This window comes from Ruditapes philippinarum, unplaced genomic scaffold, assembly GCF_026571515.1.
Source record: "Ruditapes philippinarum isolate M1 unplaced genomic scaffold, ASM2657151v2 ctg1276_1_1_1_1, whole genome shotgun sequence".
NCBI lineage: Eukaryota > Metazoa > Mollusca > Bivalvia > Venerida > Veneridae > Ruditapes > Ruditapes philippinarum.
In genome coordinates, this window is record NW_026858480.1 from 43,494 (window position 1) to 64,406 (window position 20,913).

Genomic DNA, 20,913 nt, shown 5'->3' on the forward strand with positions numbered 1-20,913 from the left:
TGAGGATATTTTTGCACATTCTTTTTGATTTCGTTACGTTTCCTTTTTTATATATTCATGTACATCTACAGCACTCTTTCTATATAATGGTTTTGACTGAAATTTAATTTCAGACTTATATGAAATGTTATTATATTAGTCCGTATCTAACTATTTTATCCATCTTTTTGTTTTTCACGAAAGGAGAACAATGAAGGGATGTAAGGAATGTTAGACTTCTGTCGAAGCGCCTTTTTAAAAAGTACAAAGAACGTTTTATCATAGTACTGTTTTACGAAAACAATCATGGTAAATGTGAGTAAATAAACATATTGAACATTCATAATTTTCAGAATACATTTTAAAATTATCGTCTGCTGATCCAGGATTATCGCAAGAAATAATGGTAAAACATAAATGAAAATAGAAATAAAGAGACAAGTAAGAAAGATACCAATACGAAAAAGGCAAAACGTGACATCTCAGTGGGATTTCATCTCTCCATTATTTCTAGTAAGTTTTATATTGCTTTTGTTTACAAGTTCTTTCATTTTGTGTGACTCCTTTATAGCCATACAATCCATGTTGAGACAAGAGGGCGATTATATCAGGAATTAACAAGTGGCTGGAAAAAAATGCTATAATAAAACGACTTCTATATTAAGATAAGGAATAAAAACTCTGAAAGTCTGTGACCGGTATTTTAGATATCTCATGCTGTTTACTGACTTTTTGTCACGAAAATTTAAGCTTTACTGCTTTACTTTTAAAGTAAACAATGCACGGAAAAGGAAAACCAAGTAGATCGTAGCTTACTACATCTGTTTGCGGATTTTTACTTGCATTCTTATATGTTTATATGGCACGAATAGTGATTATATATATGTACTTAAGTTATTATACTAGAAGCGTCCCCTTGGAAAAAAAAAGTTTGATATCTTAAACGCGTTCAATGTGTATTTTAGTCTTATAAACTTGAATTATAGAATAAATGGATAAAATTATGCATCTATCTTATTCTTGTTTATTTGTTATTTCTATAGAGACCTTACAACTATACAATATAAAGGGCTTATCATAAGTTCAATAAATATTGTGAATTTATCTGAAACTAATAAGCACTCAAAGTAATCCTATAAAAACGCCATTCTTTTCTTTAATGTGATATAGATCAAACCTGATTAGCTGCAAGTACATATGTGCAAACATTAACCTGAACATATTCTGTATATACCGCCTTGCTGGAATATCCTGTATCACTCGATTTATACTAATCAAGCGTCGAGGATAATATTCCACTCTGCCAGTTGCGGCAGGCACATCTTGTTTTTTTTCTCTCTGTAATCCAGTAAGCTTTGTTTGAAAGGAGAACTTTATCTTTTTAATTAAGTATACAAAAAATATAAAAAATAAACAAGGAAAACGGAGTAGCTATCAAAGAATATCGATGTTTTTGCAGTGAAAATTTAAATATTAGAATAAAAAAGGAACTATTTGACAGGTTTTGATGAAGCTTTTTGTGAACTTACTTCCGAAAAAGAACTTTAAATTAAAATTTATATAAGGATTCCGGCATTTCAATTGTTTGTTTAAAACATTTATTGGTGAAACATATGTTCAGGTATGGAATACTGTGAATTCTATAGATGTGCTTATAAAGTTATTAGGAAATAACAAAAGTAAATGAAGAAAACTATAAAAATATAAAAGGACATTTTTTTAATTTCTCAGTGTTTAGTTTGAATATTCAACAAAGGATACAAAATGGATTTGTTTACAAGTAAAACAGGTTCGTACTTCATTATAATATTTCTTTAAGCTTAACACTTGACATCTGTTCCCACAAATAAATAATGTTTACTCTGTATTTGTTTTCTTCCTTAATCTGCGTGGTGATAGTTATGTTTTATACTGCTTTAAACATGATTAACTTGTACAAAAAGAAAATTGTAGAAGCTTATTGGACATAACAACTGGTTAATTTGTTTCCTTTACATAATGGAAAACATCAGGAAAAGGAGAATAAAATCAAGAAATTTAGAGAATATCCGAAAGTGTCAGTGAATATCATAAAGATAGTCAATTACCATAATAGCGTTATTCTATTTTACAACATAACTTGAAGGGTCACTCAATAAAATACAAGAATAAATTTGTCTTTCTTTCCAAATCAAGATACTAATACCAATCATACTTTATCATATATCCTCACAACGAAAGAAAAGTGAAAACATTGTAAATAATTAAAAAAACTTTTTTTTTTAATATTTAGAAAAGATTTTGCAATCTTATAAAATAATGTTTTTAATCTTATAAAATAATGAAGAATTTTATGTTAACTTTTTTTATTAACAATCGGATTACGGCATGGGATAACATTTACAAAAGGTTCCTTTACAGGAGAGAACAACACATAAACTTAGAGAATGTCTTCAAATGTAACAAGTCTACATTACAGCTGTCGTCGTTTTTTACGAATTAGTCTTGAAACAATTAAACTTAAATCTACGAATGCCTTTGTCATATCAGCGTGGAAAATCTTATATTTGATCTAAGGAAACTAATTTATACGCTAGATAATATCAAACGAGTTTACACCTTAAGAGCCATAATGATTAGTGATAAGATTACGTAATTTACCGATTAGTCACGTAATGAGCCGAACCAGACACCGTAGTTGAAGGAAATTTCCGTAATTGACAGGATATTATCTTACTGACCACATGGTGGACTAATTGTTGCCAGTTCTCGCGTGCTAATAATTAAGAACATCATTATGCATCACAATGTTTCTATTGTGTCTTTGTACTGTCGACCAGCTTATTTATTTTACATCATTAAGAACATTGCATTATGTTAACAGAAAAAATATTTTACTTCTACATTTTTCAACAAAAATGCCTTGCTTAAACGTGTTAAACAATTCAATAACTAAGGACAAGTGTTTCATACTTAAGGATTTTTATTTGAAAGACAAAATATATGTTATCTAAATTATGCATAGTTTATTTATTTATTTATTTAATTTATTCATTCATTCATTCATTCATTCATTCATTCATTCATTCATTCATGCATTCATGCATATATTTATTTATTTATTTGTTTGTTTGTTTGTTTGTTTATTTATTTATTTATTTATTTATTTATTTATTTATTTATTTATTTATTTATTTATTTCTTGAGTTGGTGATTGAAGAATTGAAAATATTTATCAATCACTTTAAAGTTAATAATGATAAGTATCATGTTTAAATCGTTTAAGATCAAATACAAGTAATGTTATCTTTATGTTTATATTTAGAAAGTATAATTTTAAACACATTTAAAAACTGCAAAAACAATACATGCTCTATTAAATTGTTATGATGTAAACTATCTTGCTGAATTCAAACGACGTTGTTTTACTGACGTTCATTGATTATCCATCTTTGTGTCATGCACATATCACCGTTATTTACTTGATTCATTGCCCAATGTAATGACTTGAAAAAGTAGAAAATGTAGACCGTTTTGTTTACTAAAGAAAAAAATTATGACAGGCACAATCGTAGACATGTAGTAGATATGAATTGATATGCCTTTCATAAATTCTGAAGTTCATTGAAAAAGATGACCTTTTCAGAGAAAAGCGTATCACATGCCAGTCTTTTGATCTGATAAAAGAAAAGTGCATATCTTTAAATGTTGAAGTGTATCAAAATAGACGTGTCTGTTTGAGTGAAATAAGATTTTAAAACTTTTCATGTGACTGGAACCTGTTTTATGCACACACCCTTAAGTGTATCAAACTCTAGAGCCTCTCGATAGTATTACAAGGACAGTCAAACAAGAAAATAATTACTTTAGGCTAAAAATTAAAGTTAAAAACTATTTTAATTATTATAATAATAATAATACTATAATAACAATTATTGATCCTATGTTTTCTTTCAAATTAACATGTATTCGGTATCTATATTGATTAAAAAAAAAACCTTTCATTACATGGCACACCTATAAATTTATATTATGAATTGAAAGAATACGGATCATAAATAATGAAAACTGCTAGTATACCCTAAAAACCCACTTGATATGTATCATTTTCAATGAAAAACTAAATAAATACAGAAAAACTAACAATACATAGTATTAACTAATATTCAACACACTATAAAAATAAGATGAAATATATTTAAATAAAGAAACAATAGAGACGAAACATAGTTTTGTAAATATGACGTTCAATGCCTTTAATAAATCAAAAGTTTGATAACCCTCCTTGTTATTCGGCATGTTACACCTTTTTGCATACCGTTGACCCCTTAACAGCTTTTGAAATAATCATATCTATCAATGATTCGCCCGTATGTACCCCAGGTAAGCTGATAAGCCCATTTCTGGTTGAATGACAAACGTCGGGCATGCACCTGTACAAAACACGCATGCTTATAAATAAATCAGGAAGTGCCAAGATAAGTTCTATTTCATCAATAAACTCAGATAAGAAGAAAGAAATAAACACAAGTTCTGCTAGATGTATAACTCTTTAGTGATATTACAATAATTACGTATCTTATTTGAGGTATTTTTTTAAGATTTTAACAATTTCAAAAGTTTTCCTACACTGCCTTTGTGTTGAAAAGTTAGAATTGTCCAGTGAAAGTTTATTAGATAAAATGATTATAATATTGAAATTATGCAGCCATTTTAACAACATCTGGACAGACTACATGGATGTCTATGTTGACTTGTTGGCAACATCTGGACAGGCTACGTGGATGTTCACGTCAACTTGTTGACAGCGTCTGGACAGGCTACATGGCCTTCTACGTTGACTTGTTGACAGCATCTGGACAGACTACATGGTTGTCCGGCTACGTGGATGTTCACGCCTACTTGTTGACATCGACAGGACAGACTACGTGGATGTTCACGTCGACTTGTTGACAGCAGCGTCTGGACAGACTACATGGATGTCCACGTCGACTTGTTGACAGCAGCGTCTGGACTGAGTGCACGGATGTTCACGTTGACTTGTTGACAGCAGCGTCTTAACAGACGACATGGATGTTCACGTGGGCTTGACAGCAGCGTATGGACAGACTACATGGACGTTCACGTCGCTTTGTTGACAGCAGTGTCTGAACAGACTACATGGATGTCCACGTCGACTTGTTGACAGCGACTGGACATACTAATTGACTTGTTGATAGCAGCGTCTGAACAGACTACATGGATGTCCACGTTGACTTGTTGACAGCGTCTGGACAGGCTACGTGGATGTCCACGTTGACTTGTTAACAGCGTCTGGATAGGCTACGCGGATGTCCACGTTGACTTGTTGACAGCGTCTGGACAGGCTACGTGGATGTACACGTTGACTTGTTGACAGCGTCTGGACAGGCTACGCGGATGTCAACGTTGACTTGTTGACAGCGTCTGGACAGACTACGTGGATGTCCACGTCGACTTGTTGACAGCGTCTGGACAGGCTACGTGGATGTCAACGTTGACTTGTTGACAGCGTCAGGACAGACTACGTGGATGTTCACGTTGACTTGGCATATACTTAAGTTTACCTAATATTATTATCTATTGTATTAGAGATGTTCACACACTTGATGCTATGCTGTTATATAACTTTAATAAGTTTTTGGGAAAATGTTATTAAAGTAATAAGTTCTGTTGTACAGTGTAGTGTATGTTTAATGTTCTTTTGTTTTAAAGACAAATAACGAACATAACTCAGACAAAATTTCTATACTGATCTTTCAATAGGGTGATTGTTTCTTCTGAGAAATCAAAAATAATACTACATTTGAAACAGATACTTGAAGTTTTATAATGTTGTACCTACTTATGAAAATTCACAGACATGTAGGTACTATAAATTAAAATCTTTTGAAAATTTGCAAAATGATTTCCACACAGTTTTTTTTCCTGAGAAGGCAGTTTGAAAACATGATTTGCAGAAAATCAAGTTTATATTGTGCCATAAGTATGATTTATGTGCCATATTTTTATTATCCTTGAGTTATTTTGCTCACGATTCACAAATCTTGATGAACTAACTTCCTTGCTTAATGACATACCTGACATGCCTTTGGCCTGGACAACGTCTTTAGTTGTGTACAATAAAACCCATTTCTCACCGCTTCAAATTGTACACAGCTGACAAATGCTCATTATTATTTTCGCTAGAAACATAAACTGTGTTTATTCCACTCACGTTTGCATTTCTAAGCACATAAAACAAATAGAGTATACCTAAACTCTTGAAAAATCATTCACCCATTCCGCAGTCATTAATCAATGTATTATCTCCTGTTAAACGTACGATTGATTGCACTGGGCATTTTTTTGATCCACACAGCTATCTTACCTGTCCATAAATAATATTTTTCCTCGGAATTGGCTTGACAGTTTACAGATAAAGATCAAAATTCTGGAAATGTGCACCTAATGATACCATATGTTTAGATTAAATCTTGAATATATATGTTTTTAATTGAATCTAAAACGTTTTATATCCTTACATTGGGTTTCTGTTAGTACATGGTCCGAAAATCTTTAAGAACGAGATTTTATGACCTCAAATTGAAAATATATTCGACTGAGTTAAGCCAAACATAAGAATCATTTCGAAATTTAAAAAAGCTATTATTTTAATTTCTTAACAAGTTCGTCTTATATGAAAGCAAAGAAAACAGGGATTTGTTGAACGACAGACACTATAAAACTCTGTGTGAATTACTTGTTTTATGCCATGCTGATTAAATAACGCCATTTACAATCTCTACATTGTATTTCTTATAATTAAACAAACCTGTTGGTTTACATGTTTTTTTTTCTGTTTTTTTTTTACGTTTTAACCAAGTAAGCTTAAAAATATACCAGTGATTGTAACGGTGTATTGGTCAAATCTAAGATTGAAGTGTAGGACAAAAGCCCTCCCGGACAAAAGCCGTCCCATCAAAAAGTGACAAGGCGGACAAAAGCCCTCCCGTGAAAATGACAAGGCGGACAAAAGCCCTCCCGTAAGAATGACTTGGCGGACAAAAGCCAATGCACTTAACATAATTATGATCATGAATATTTTTGTTTTCCATGGGCATAAGCATGTTTGTATGAGCTTGAGCACATTCCTGAGAGGCATCTGAATAATTAGTGCTAAAATCTGTAAGTGCATATTTATTTACGTAGATAGGGAAGGATAACTCCTATGTGAAGTTAAGATCTATAGAGTAATAAATGATGAAAAGAAGTTAAAATTATCTAAATTAAAGTTAATGACATTTATAATGTGCATTGTAATGAGTAAATTAAAACTTTCAAAAGTGACTTTGTTTTTAACGACATTCGTGTAAAAAGTTACCATGTTAAACATTTCAGGAAGGTATATTCAGAATAAAAGGTGGTTCTGGCTCATACACATACTTAGGCCAATTGAAAACAACAAGAAATATATGTAACACTTTTAATATTTTGAGTGCATTGAAAAAAAAAACACAGGTATTTAATATACATATATACATTTATTTTTGTTACGGGAGGGCTTTTGTCCGCCTTGTTAATTTCACGGGAGGGCTTTTGTCCGCCCAGTCATTTTCATGGGAGGGCTTTTGTCCGCCTTGTCATTTTCATGGGAGGGCTTTTGTCCGCCCTGTCATTTTCACGGAAGAGATTTTGTCCGCCTTGTCATTTTTTTGACCGGAGGGCTTTTGTCCGGGAAGGCTTTTGTCCGTTTCCCCTAAGATTGTTTTTTACGTAAAAACAACAGCAAACGATTCTTTTCTTTGTTTGTGTTTTTACCGTGGAGAGATATTTAAAGTATTCAGCAAATATACCACACACACTTTTTTCTCATGTGGAACCTGAACATGTATTGTTTCATTAGTCTCTATGTAACAGGCTGGAAAACATGAAGAGATAAATCTACAGAAAAAGATCAAGACCTTTGATTTCCTCTTCAGCCATTATACCACACATCATGGTGGGCATCAATCTCATTGAGTTGTATAAGTCGTTCTTAATGACCCGACATTTATTGAATTGAAAGTTAAGATTGTGTCAATATAGTAATCTATGGCTCCCGGCTAGAGTTTGATGACTGTGCACCTGGCGAATGTTGATACTGTTACTCCTTGCTAAATTGATGATTTACCACCATCAAGGAACGCTATCATCTGCCAATTTCATGGGCTCGGGCACTGACATCGGAAGCCTTTTTATATTCAATAATAAAATAAAATATCTTTTTTTCTTCAACTGTTTAGTAGATTCTCGTTTTTTATTCATATATTCATTTTTTATCGATTATCCGAAGATTTCGTGTACCCGCCTGTTTCTACCATTGTGACTAGTACACGGTTCTTTCTGACTAAATCATCTGAATATTTAATCTAACTGATAACCGTTCCATGGTGCATTTGTAGAATATATCAAAGTGCTTGAAAAACTTTGAGGAACGCCCTTAGGGATTTGAAAGAATTATTGCAATGTCAGATATGAACTTGTTACTTAGCATATTGTGCTAATTTAATCTCTGTAACAGGTCCATCGGTGGAGCACGTGCTAACTGGGTGAAAAAAATGTCCGTAATTTAAAACCTTGGTGCAAACACATAGGAGGTAGTTAAGAGATTATTTTTTTACTCGAAGAGACTTTGGGCACGTTTGACTTGTAATTGCGATAACACCTGCATATGTATTCACTAGTACAATTTTCAAAATTGAAAAAAAACCCACTAAATAGTTTAAAAAATATGTAGTTTACGGAAAAAAGTGGTATGGTATACAATTGCAGGACACGAAAAGGTGTAAATTTCAAATAGTTTACATGTTCGTGATGCATACGCACCTGGTATAAACATAACTATTTATTTTACAGCCAGCAGGAATTCGGAGATGTAAATGATATTTATATTAATTTGATAATCAATCTTCATCTCGAACTGTAATAGATATTACAGATTGTGTTCAGAACATTGATCGCATTAAATGTGATAATATAAGTTTGTAGAACATATTTGTGAAAAATATAAGAAGATGCTTTTGGTGAATATACCATGTACCTTTATAATACAAAATAGAGCTATCACTAAAGGTGATTCATACCCTCACCAGATCTGTAGCAAATTTGAACTCGACCAATAGTTTATGATGTTTAATCTGTGTTCCAATAATTATTACAAATTTTAGTAAGTGACAATGACCTTGTGCCAAGGGGGTCCAACAACAATTCAAAGCTTGGTCTCTTCATACAGCTTTCTTTATATCAAGTGTGATTACAATATCTCATTGTTAACTCTAGTTATCATCCAGAAATCATTTTTCTATTTTTAGTGGGCCAAAATCAATCCTAACTGGGGTCTTCATATAAGCTTGCTCTACACCAAGTTTGATTACAATCTCTCATTCCTAACTCCTTTTATTGCCCGGAAAGCATTTTTCTATTTTAGCAATGTTCAGTGATCTTTAGTTTGACCCCTGGGAGTCCAAAAGCAATCACAACCGGGGTCTTTAAATAAGCTGACTTCTTTTTGAAAGACCCGCTCCTATATACCCCTTAAACTTCGTTTGTGGGGTATAATAAGTTTATACGAGTTGCAAGAACTGTTATTAATTTCTTTATCGAAATGAAATAGTGCTGGGTATGATGTTTATTTGATTTAAATCCTGACAAAAATGAATCTTTTCCAATCAAAATAATAATTTCTGTATATTAATTAAATCCTTTGTTGTTGTTGTATGTATGTAATTACAATAATTGTTTAGTTGGAAATAAAAGTGCGCATTGTACGTATATACCGGCCATAAGTTCACATGTGTGATTTAACAAGAACAACAATCCTGAATGTTTTATTAGACTGCTCCTAATAATGGCCGACTCAAATGGGTCATGCACTAGTTGAAGAGATAAGAAGGTGAAACCAATTATTTGGTAATTTATTGGACACTGGTCAGTTTTGTGTGGCCAAGATTAGCTTTGATCTGCCGCACCTGTTCAAAGAGAGTTATGATATCACATTTATAACAGCTGTTATTTTGTAGATATAATTAATGAGGTCGCGAATTTACATGACATAACGGTTACCAGCAGGGGAGAATCATCACAGCGAAACCTTGAAAGTGTAATGAACTTTTATATACCTCAATTTACAAGTAATGAACATATATTTAAGGTTACTATTTTTCTTTCAGTAATCAGCCATTCAATGTAATGACTATTTTACAAATACATTTTGATATGTAAATGTGTTATGATTGTTAAATACACATTATTGCCACCACAAAGTTTGATATTATGGTTAATATGAAATGAGTACAAACATTTGTAAAAAAGTGATTACATCAAGAACGTTTTGAAGAAAACAATTATCATGAGTGTCATTGAATTGTGTTACTGATGGATACATAATTGCTGTGCTATTGCTGGTATAGTGAAGTTTTGGTTTGTCAATGTTATCTCTCTCTCTCACTCACGCACGCACGCACGCACGCACGCACGCACACGCACGCACGCACGCACACACACACACACACAGATTATTTCGTAAAGTGATCTATCATGTTGTTATGGACGTTTCGTATCTAAATATATACCAGTGTTTCAATATGCGCCTTTTAAAGCAAACTTTTATGATTTACAGGCGATCTGCTTCTCCTCAATATAAATACAAACTAGCATGTGAGTTTTGTTTTATATGTTATTTATTTTGCGGTGCACCACGGCAATATCCAGCTGCTGCAATACTCTTTGATATTCTCCAGTTGCTCACCAGTGATTGAAACATCGCCACATCTAGTCTTTATCCTGTTATTTTATGAGTACGAAGATTCAACAATTTCAGATGCAATCGTGTGCAGAAACTTCAAAGATTTCTTTAGAAAATAATGCCTCTAACTTTTAGCTTATGAACAAGGGATATAATATTCAAACATTTTATATGATAATATGATATGGTCACCCTGTCTTCATTTCAAATTAGCGTATTTTCTAAAGAGGCATTGGTTGCAAAGTCGTGATTTATAAAATCCCGGATTTAACCTTCATTCTATTTAATTTAAAATCGAACTCGTCTTTAACAAGATGTAAATGAATTATTGTATTGTATGATGGATTTTTAGGCTCCACCGTGCATTATTTTATCATACGATAAACATATTACAAAACAACAATCCAGGCGTCTTCTGTTTAGAACTATTTCTAAAACCTTGAAAATACTGCAGTAAACATCTAAAAAATAATGATGATTATTATGCCTATAAACTTGCTTGCAGTACCATGCATTTCTATATTTTGATAAATGGATATACATACGTGTTGTTATAATAATAAGTTAAATGTCTAAGACTATTGTTATTTGCAATCCATTTCCTTAGATAAATTTAATGTTGGCTTCAATAGCTACTTTGATGTTAATGGTTTCCAAAAACTCTATACAAGTCGTTTAATAGTGCATCTGTTTTGTTGATATCTATTCTACAAAATTATGATGTATTGCTAAAACATCATATCATTTGAATAGCATCAAAAAGTATGCTGAAACAATCCTCTATATGTCATTATACAAACTACACCTGTGAAAATGACTTCAAACAATGATTCATAGTTTATATAAGTGTTATCTTTGTTGATTTAGCATTATTTTGTTTTCTGAAAATATGGCAAAATTTGGCTTGTATGCATCTTTTTTTCGTGATATTATTTCTTTTTGCAAAGATTAAAAGATGAAATGAAACGCTGAAAATAAGTTACGATGTTCATGAAAAGAAACCTCGGATGTTTATGTTGGCAGACCTATAGAACAGTAACTGCAGGGTATGTTACAGAATAAATATTTCTCGTCTAATTTACTTATCACTCATCTATCGTAAATGAATAGCTAGAATGAAGAGTAGAATTGACAAAGTAACTAACGAAGAAACAAGGTGTTGTCAACAGGCCAAGTTTTGTTGTAATAATGAAAGACCTATCTAATTACCACAACAGAGGTTGATGACTGTATATCGTTTCCAAAATCATTTCAGTGGTTTTCGCGGGGTCTAAGTTACATTCTTGAAATGAATGTCTCATCTGTATTTGAATACGATTTTTGTAAGTATATTTATATACTACAAGTATATTTATAGACTACATTGATTTTTAGTGAGTGATATATGGTCGCCAGAAATTTTACCGCCAGTTTATACAATGTCGCGAGCAACTTTTAAATCCGCGATATTTTATCGAGTTTTTCTGTCTACAAAGAAGACTATTCCATTATTTAAGGAAGCCTATAGCGGCCATTATATAAGCCGCGATATTTTATTTTGCACATACCTTGTCAAAAGTAAAACGAGTTTGAGCATTAATCCTCACTTTTTATGCCGGGAAATGTCTATTTGACCATGCACGTTACCCGCCACTGGAGTCAAAATGTCCCTTACTGTTTCCAACAACTGTTATAAAATATCGAGGTTTATATGCTCCCCGCAACATTTTGTACGATTTTGATCAGAAAATCTCGCGGGTTTGTAAGTTTGAAATGGCCAAATTATGATCATATTGCGCAGATCTAAGTATGATTCAAATTGAACATTAATTCGGATAGGGAATCCTACGGAATACCGTAAGGGTCATCGTGGTTATACGTTAAAATACAGAGGGCGACAATGCGATAGTGCGACAGTGCGATGACGACAATGCGACAGTGCGATGACGAAAATGCGACAGTGCGATGACGAGAATGCGACAGTGCGATGGCGACAATGCAATAACGCGATAGTACGATGACGACAGAGCGATAGTGTAAACGCACTGTCGCCATCACACTGTCGCATTGTCGTCATCGCACTGTGGCATTGTCGTACTGTCGTCATCGCATTGTCGCACTGTCGCCATCGCACTGTCGCACTGTCGTCATCGCGTTATTGCATTGTCGACTCTCGCCCTTCTGGTGGACGGTTCTAAACTGCTGGCGAATAAGCTGACGGTATAGAATATTGGATAAATTTACTGTTGTCAATAAATTTTTTTCTTCCTGTTATTTCTTTTCCTTTTTTTGACGACAGTGCGACAATGCGATGGCGACAGTACGACAATGCGATGACGACAATGCGACAGTGCGATGGCGACAGTGCGATAACACTATCGCTCTGTCGTCATCGTACTATCGCGTTATCGCATTGTCGCCATCGCATTGTCGCATTCTCGTCATCGCACTTTCGCATTCTCGTCATCGCACTGTCGCATTCTCGTCATCGCACTTTCGCATTCTCGTCATCGCACTGTCGCATTCTCGTCATCGCACTGTCGCATTCTCGTCATCGCACTGTCGCACTATCGCATTGTCGCCCTCTGTATGTGGTGATAGCTGTCGGTGATAATTGTTGTCAGAGAGATAGAAAATGTATGTGCAGAGCTGAACACGTATTTTGATAGATTTCATCGGCCTGATGCAAACTACATAATTGAGCCACGCCATGACAAAACCAACATAATGGGTTTGCGATCAGCAAGGATCCAAACCAGCTTGCGCATCCGCGCAGTCTGATCAGGATCCATGTTGTTTGCTATCAGTTTCTCTACTAGGGTTTGTAAGCGAACAGCATGGATCCTGATCAGACTGCGCGGATGCGCAGTCTGGTCTGGATCCATATTGGTCGCAAACCCATTATGTTGGTTTTGTCATGGCGCGGCTCATATTATAATATACTCCGTATAGTTGACATTTTGATTTGGACATGAAGCCACGGACAATTTACCTCCCAACTGCATTTTTTTATCATTTTTCCCGACTCTAGTACTATTGTTTATAGCAGACCTTCATGAGTACTTATAAAAGGTTTAACTAATGAAGTAAATCATTTCATAAAACAAATGAGATAATGGTCAATATCATCCGTGACATAAAATTAGTATCACTGACAGAAAATCACTCAAATTGCGGGGCCTTTTTAGCATAGATTTACAAAAAAACTAAGTTTTGCCTTTTTCTCTTTGGGCAATATTTATTGCATCAAAAATCACTTCATCACTCAAATTGTTAATCGCTAAACCATTATGTGATGATTTCTATTTCACGCATCCTTTTTATTTGTGTTTGTTTCCGCGCTTCAATTTTAATCACTTGTGATATTTAAATCCTTTTAAAACTTATATAAAGGATCTTTTAGGCTAATATGTAATCGTTCCGTTAGAATATTCCTAAATCAATACGTGTATACATGTATATAAAATATCAGGAACAGTTTCTTTATGTACGGATTTTGTTTAAACATACAATTTCTTTTATTTTAGACAAAGTGATTTAGTAGTTGAAATAGATTTTTTGCAACCATATTTTTATACCAGTATAATAGTTCCGAGTAAAGATCACATCGGTCGTGTTGATGAAAACACAGAAAAGATAAAACATAAAAAGGTCCATGGAAACAGAATTTATAAAATTTTTGTTTTATTTTTACAGATTTTTAATTATAAATTTTAAACAACTTCTAACAAGTACATCCTGTAAGGGGAGATTACTGTGAGAGGGAGATTGGTTATCTTGCTGACATCAGCTGTCCTTTTTATTTGTTTGGGTCGTCAGACCAAACAATTAATGGTAGCAAAATTTCTGACTCAAATGCTGTTAATTGCAAATCGCCGAAAGTAGTCCGCTTTTTTGAAGCGGTTACTTCCCTTTATATGTACAATAACGCCAAAAAATTCAGGGGAGATCACCGCGTAAAAAGATGGTCAAATGGCAGGCGCATTAATTTTCAAGCAAAATAATTCCCGAATGGTCGAAGATTTCTAATATTGTTTTATTCTTTATAGATATACATGCTTATTGTAAGAGCCATGATTATTTACACAAGTGTTAAACAACAGTTAGCGTCGTTACAAACCCTAATTTAGAATAATATGGTTTTCTTTAGGCCGTTAACAATAAAAATTCACCGTAGCCGAGGGGTTTGCGCGCTCGCTTAGGAAACGAGAGGTCTGGAGTTCAAATCCCAGTTAAGGCAACTCATTTTTTTCAAATTGTTTAAGTCAAATAAAACATTGGATTGAATATCAGTGTTGCTATTAGTCTTAAAGCCAATTTACTACAATTAAAACGCTGGAAAGCATTGGCGGCACTATACAAAAACAAATTGGTTTAGAATCTCACAACCTTGCCCTTTCTGACATTCTGAGACTCAAACAAATTCAGCGCCTTCTGTGCTTTGATTATTGTTGTTGTTGTTTTGTTTTTTTATTGCGTAGATCTATTAAAGTATTTACAGTCAATAATAATGGCGATAAAATTTCTACATTTAAGTATTACTAGTATGATTCTAAATGTGACATCTCGTTTTGCTGCTGGAATTATTGTCCAAAAAGTTGTAAATGCATGAATAATTTTAACTTCCGCTTTGGACAGTTCAATGATTCGTCCCTCTGAAATATAAAGTGTTACTGTGTGTTTTATTATTTATCTACATTTCCATACACTGAGAAATCGTTTTTTAAGATGATGAAATATTGATTTGAGCTTTCGTTTTTAAAAATTATATTTAAATGACCTGCGTTTTATCCGAAAGTACAGTTACGATTCTCCGTTATTCAAATGTAGGAACAGAAAAAGCTGTTTTCATATATACATAACTGACAATAGCAGGTTTATACGCGCCTTTCTAATAAGTTTTAATTTTACGAGCTGTGGAAGAATTCCTATTTACAAGTAAGATAAGATTAATCTTTATTCACCAAGCCCCATTTAATACCTGTTAAACCGTCAACACATTGAACTATGTTCACTCATTTTTCATCCTAGTCTGATAATTTCTGAGATTTCTCGAGATGATAACGATACTTCTTTGCTAAGAGTGAGTATATTTTACCCTACCGGAACAAAGAAATATATTGTTATACGTGGCGAATGACTCCTAAGGCGCCGTATTACTGAAAGTTCCGTATTATTCATATATATAACAGAAAAGTTAACAATCAATTATACCGTCTGTCATTTAACATATCTGTTTAAAAATAGTTTAAACAAGAACATGACCAGAAAGATTCTGATGAGATGATATAAGCGTCTTAGACACTTGTTTTATCCTTTCTTATTTTTTCCCCCTCAAATAAGGTGCGCAATGTTGAGATAATTATCTTCCCAAATTGTTGAAAGTTTAGTAAGCGTGCAATAACAACTGCAACAAAGCAAACAATTACTCCACTGTGGCTTGTGTAATTTTAGTTAGAATTAGTATAAAAATGCTAGAAGAAAATATGACACCAGCAATTTAATTTGAGCCGCGTCACAACAAAACCAACATAGTGCGTTTGCGACCAGCATGGATCCAGACCAGCCTGCGCATCCGCGCAGTCTGATCAGGATCCATGCTGGTCGCAAACCCATTATGTTGGTTTTGTCATGGCGCGGCTCATTTCAGTTAGAGCATTGTATTTCTTCGAGCGGGATACTTACCGATACTCATATTCTTGTATTCAAGCTAACTAACATTTATTTCTGAAACAAACTAATAATGTATGAAATCACATTATGTTTCATGCAACGAAAGCAGCAAGGAAACAATTTTGTAGCGGAATACAAGCTTTCTGGCTCGTATAATGTATACATTTGTGTATTTTTCAAGTCGTGGTGAGTTCTGGAAATGGGAAATCTGTTTGATGCATTTTAAATGGAAGTGGATGAAAACTTATTGAGTGGTAATTATTTTGATGAAAAAAGTGCGAATATGAAAAACTCTTCATCAAAATAGTTTCTCCGTAAAACACATATATTATTTAATTACATATTTCTAGTATAGCTCTGTATGACTTCCGTTCACACCAGAACATATTAAACAACAACTACCACTACTCCATCATCATCATCATCATCATCATCATCAACAACAACTATAAGAACAACGACAACAATAACAGCAACATTAATAATAATAATAATAATAATAATAATAATAATAATAATAATAATAATAATAATAATAATAATAATAATAATGATAATGATGGTGATGATGATGATGATTTAAAGAGAGAACTCATGTGTACAACATATCAATCTTCCACGATGCCATTCAACAAAGAACAATATAAACACATTTAAAATATTCAAATAATTAAAATACATGTACATGAAATTTTAAAGACAAAGCTATCAATTTGTACTAATACTATAATGATAACACTGATGTGTGATAACATCTCAAGTTTATGGTTTGCATATGTGGCAGACTTATTATAATGAGGATGGCCGTTCCAAATATAATGCAAACTGAAGTTTTGTTTGAAAAAATCTGTTCATTCTCGAATGTAGTCCTGCTTTGAATTTGGAATATCTCAATAATGTCCGGTCACATATTCACGGATAACGCCACGGAAGATCTACGGTCTAATCGTTCACGGATTACTACGGAAATGTGAAATTCCGTAGTCAGCTACGGTTTCAGTACGGAAACACAACGGTATGAGTACGGAGTTAGACGGATATAAAAGCCCAATCTCCACACAGTGATCTCCCCTTAATTCTTCATATATCAGAATTTCTGATACACTATATTTTTTCAAAAATTGTTTTATCTACTGCTTTTATCTATCAGATAAGTTTTCTCTCATTTATTTAACAATGTTTATGAATAAATAAATAAATAGATCTTATATGAATATTTAGAAATAATTTTAAAGATTATGAGATTATTTTCTACCGAGACGATATTTTGATAGATATTTTTTAGCTTTTTAATTTATTTTTCGTTATTTTGTATACTTTCGATAATTTTTTGATAAACTATATCGAACGTAGGCACCAAAAGTTAAAAATAAAACAGAAAGAGAAAAATAACGTTAGATTTTCTTTGTAACGATCGATATTTACATTTAAATTTCGACGTTACGTCATGTGACTTTCATCATCATGTGACGTCTTTGAAGGCAGTGATTACAATTCTGCCAAGGGAGGTAATCACTGTGAGGAGTAAAGCCCCGGGAGAGTATGGTATAAGCACGGGTTAGTACGAATAAGTTCGGTCTAATACGGAGAAGAACATATTGCCACGGATCTATACGGACCTATTACTAGTATATCCGTCCACAACCTCTTGCATGCTCATTTTCAAAATATCTCACAAGAAAATATAACATCTAGAGAACGAATTGCAGAGTTCAATGATTCTGGCGGAGAGGATTCGGCGTCATCGCGTCCTACCCCCGAGACATTTCAGGTCCGATTCTAGTGAATTTCTTGTAGGACGCCGCATTCTCACCAACAAGTTCGGTCATGAGAGCCTCATACTGACCGTAAATGCCAATCTCTAGTCCACCATCTCACTGTCTGCTCCTACCTGATTTAATATATATAATCATAAATGTAAATTGTTGATCAATACTGCTTCTCTTTTTATTTTAAAATTGGCTGTTCATTTTACAACTATATTAATTATCGTGAATATTTATGTTTTAAAAAGCTTGTTAATTAATCTTATTATCACTCAAGGGCCAGCGTCTGAGGCTTATGAGACACTTCGTTTTATGTACATACTTACTCCAATTTCACGATCCAATCTTTTTGTAAAATATGTAACTTTAAATGTTATCCTATTGCTAATGCATTGTAGCACGATATTAATATATTTTATACCTATATGCATGTTATCAAGCAGCTCGACCATTGCCTCCGCATTTTTGGCCATATTAATATACAGTTGCAGCCAGTTTATGGCAAATATCTTTTATTGAATGACTATGTCTGTTTTTAACAAGAAGGTAGTATTAATTTTATACCCTTGAAAAAGTACATGATACTTAATTTATCCGTACTAAACAGTGGTGGACCGTACCATTCCGTACCGCTTCGTGTTGCAACGCACTAAACCGTATAAGACCGTGCTAATCCCTACCTCTCCGTAGTACAACGTATTACGATCGTGGCTTTCCGTGACAATGCCGTATTCATCCGTATAAAAACGGTAGCTTATACGTAGGGTAACCGTACAAATACATTGTTCTCCGTATCAAACCGTGGAAATCCTTGACAAGTTGGGGCCTACGAATCAGTACGGACTAGTACGATTTTCGTACGGACCAGTACGTATCAGTACGGTTTAATACGGACTAGTAGGGATACGCTACGGTTGATTTTTCCGTAGCAACTTTTTATGCATGTTCAAGGATCTCTACGGATATACAAGGAAAACTACGATTGATTACGGTTACAAAATACGAAGAACTACTGACTAGTAATGGTAGCTACGGACGATGCAGGAATTAATCCGTGGCTCTTCCGTGGTCATATTCCGTGAAAATGTGACCGGAGTATACGGGATTACAATATCAAAGTCAACATCATTATTGTTCGTTTTAAAACGTTTAATTTCATAGAGAAAGAAATATTGTGTTTTTGTGTTTTATTGTGTTTTTTACATTTTTGAGTTCCAGCTTAAAAACTTTATGTCCAAGTTTGTCCGAATGTGTCCAAATGTAAGATACATAGAAAAGTCGATAAAAGTATCGAAAATAAACAAATCTTATATTTAGATAATACTAGCACTAATACTTGTATGTAATAGTGCACATTACTTTGTAATGAATAAAATCCTTATTTATCAAGTTTGTTTTGATTTTTTTGAGTTTATATGTATAATTCAATTGTTCAATTTGTACAAAATAAGGATTGTTTATTGATGTAAAATTGTTTAATTTCTCTAAGCACGTATCGACGTACCTGTGCAGATTGTGAATGCATATTTATAATGGTTACATTTCAATAAACTTGTAGTCAAGTCTTCCATACATTAAATTGGTCTCACATTTCTTTTTTTTTTCTCCCTAACATTGCTAAGGATCTAATCAACTTGTCTAACATAATAATTAGCTCTAGTAATAGCATACAGAGGCTTGAAAGAGGCTTATCAGAGGGAAAAGCGGATGTTCGGGTAATATAAATATAATGGCGTACGGGATCTCCCTCTAGAGGGCCTCGACAGCTGTTTGTGATGTATATCAACGTTAATGCACTTAAATTTGCATTAAACTTTTAGAAATTCGTCAATTAAAGTGATAAGTAAAATTTGAATTATATTAGACACACTTGGCTTCCGTTAATATTTCAGAAATGTAAAAGTGCCAAAACAAATTGCAATCTGTATCTGACGAAAATAGAATATAAATCATATTTTCGTATCACATATTTTAAGTAGGCTTATATGAATAAGAAAAACAACAACAACATCAAAGAAGAAGAAAAAAACAATTAAACATGCTTAACAAAGATCATTTGTGATCAAAATAACAAAACAGACTAATACATTTTAAAAATGTAAAAAAAAACAACTACAAAAAAAACCACAACAAAAAAAAAACACAAAAAAACCCCACAAACTTTTATCCTCAATTATAAAAACAATGATAGGAACATTTGTTACGTTCCTAATTCATATAATTATTGTAAGTGGTACACACTGGTATATTATAGTGATTCTACGTTAGAAATATAACATCTAGCGAGATTTGAAGAGGCAAACATTCGAGATGCCCTTGAAAGGTCTCTCTTAATTAACCTGTGCTTATAGTCTCACACGATGATTAATTATATAATGGATTTTTGTTTCTATGTCTTGCTTTTTAATAGATTACAGATATATAAATAAAAAAATATATTTGTTTATTTCACGGTAAAAATAATAAGAATATAATTTCACTGTAATAATAGCATTATGAATCAATCTAATTTAGTCGTACATTTCAGATCAATGTTGCAAACATGAATGAATGAAAAATCATCTATAACTGCAAATCATTACCAGGTACCACAAAAAGAAATATTCCAAAGAGTAGTCTTTAAAGTTTATATTTCAAAATTGTTTACTTTATTTAACAAATCAAGTTTTTATTCATTATCGTTGTTTAACCCATTGCTTCATGAGCATTTTGTGAAAAATGGCTGTTTTCATTGAAAAGTCTCCCGTTACAAGT

The 20,913-nt window shown here is 33.1% G+C and overlaps 1 protein-coding gene across 1 annotated transcript in view; it reads left to right on the top strand.

The window, feature by feature from the left end:
- The first annotated feature begins 1,229 nt into the window (after nucleotides 1–1,229).
- The window catches only part of LOC132753289 (neuropilin and tolloid-like protein 2), a 64,506-nt gene continuing 44,822 nt past the window's right edge, over nucleotides 1,230–20,913 (top strand). The window contains exon 1 of the mRNA XM_060743743.1: nucleotides 1,230–1,768. Within this exon, the coding sequence (XP_060599726.1) occupies nucleotides 1,744–1,768 (25 nt within the window). The 5' untranslated portion in view covers nucleotides 1,230–1,743. The remainder of the gene's footprint in view (nucleotides 1,769–20,913) is intronic.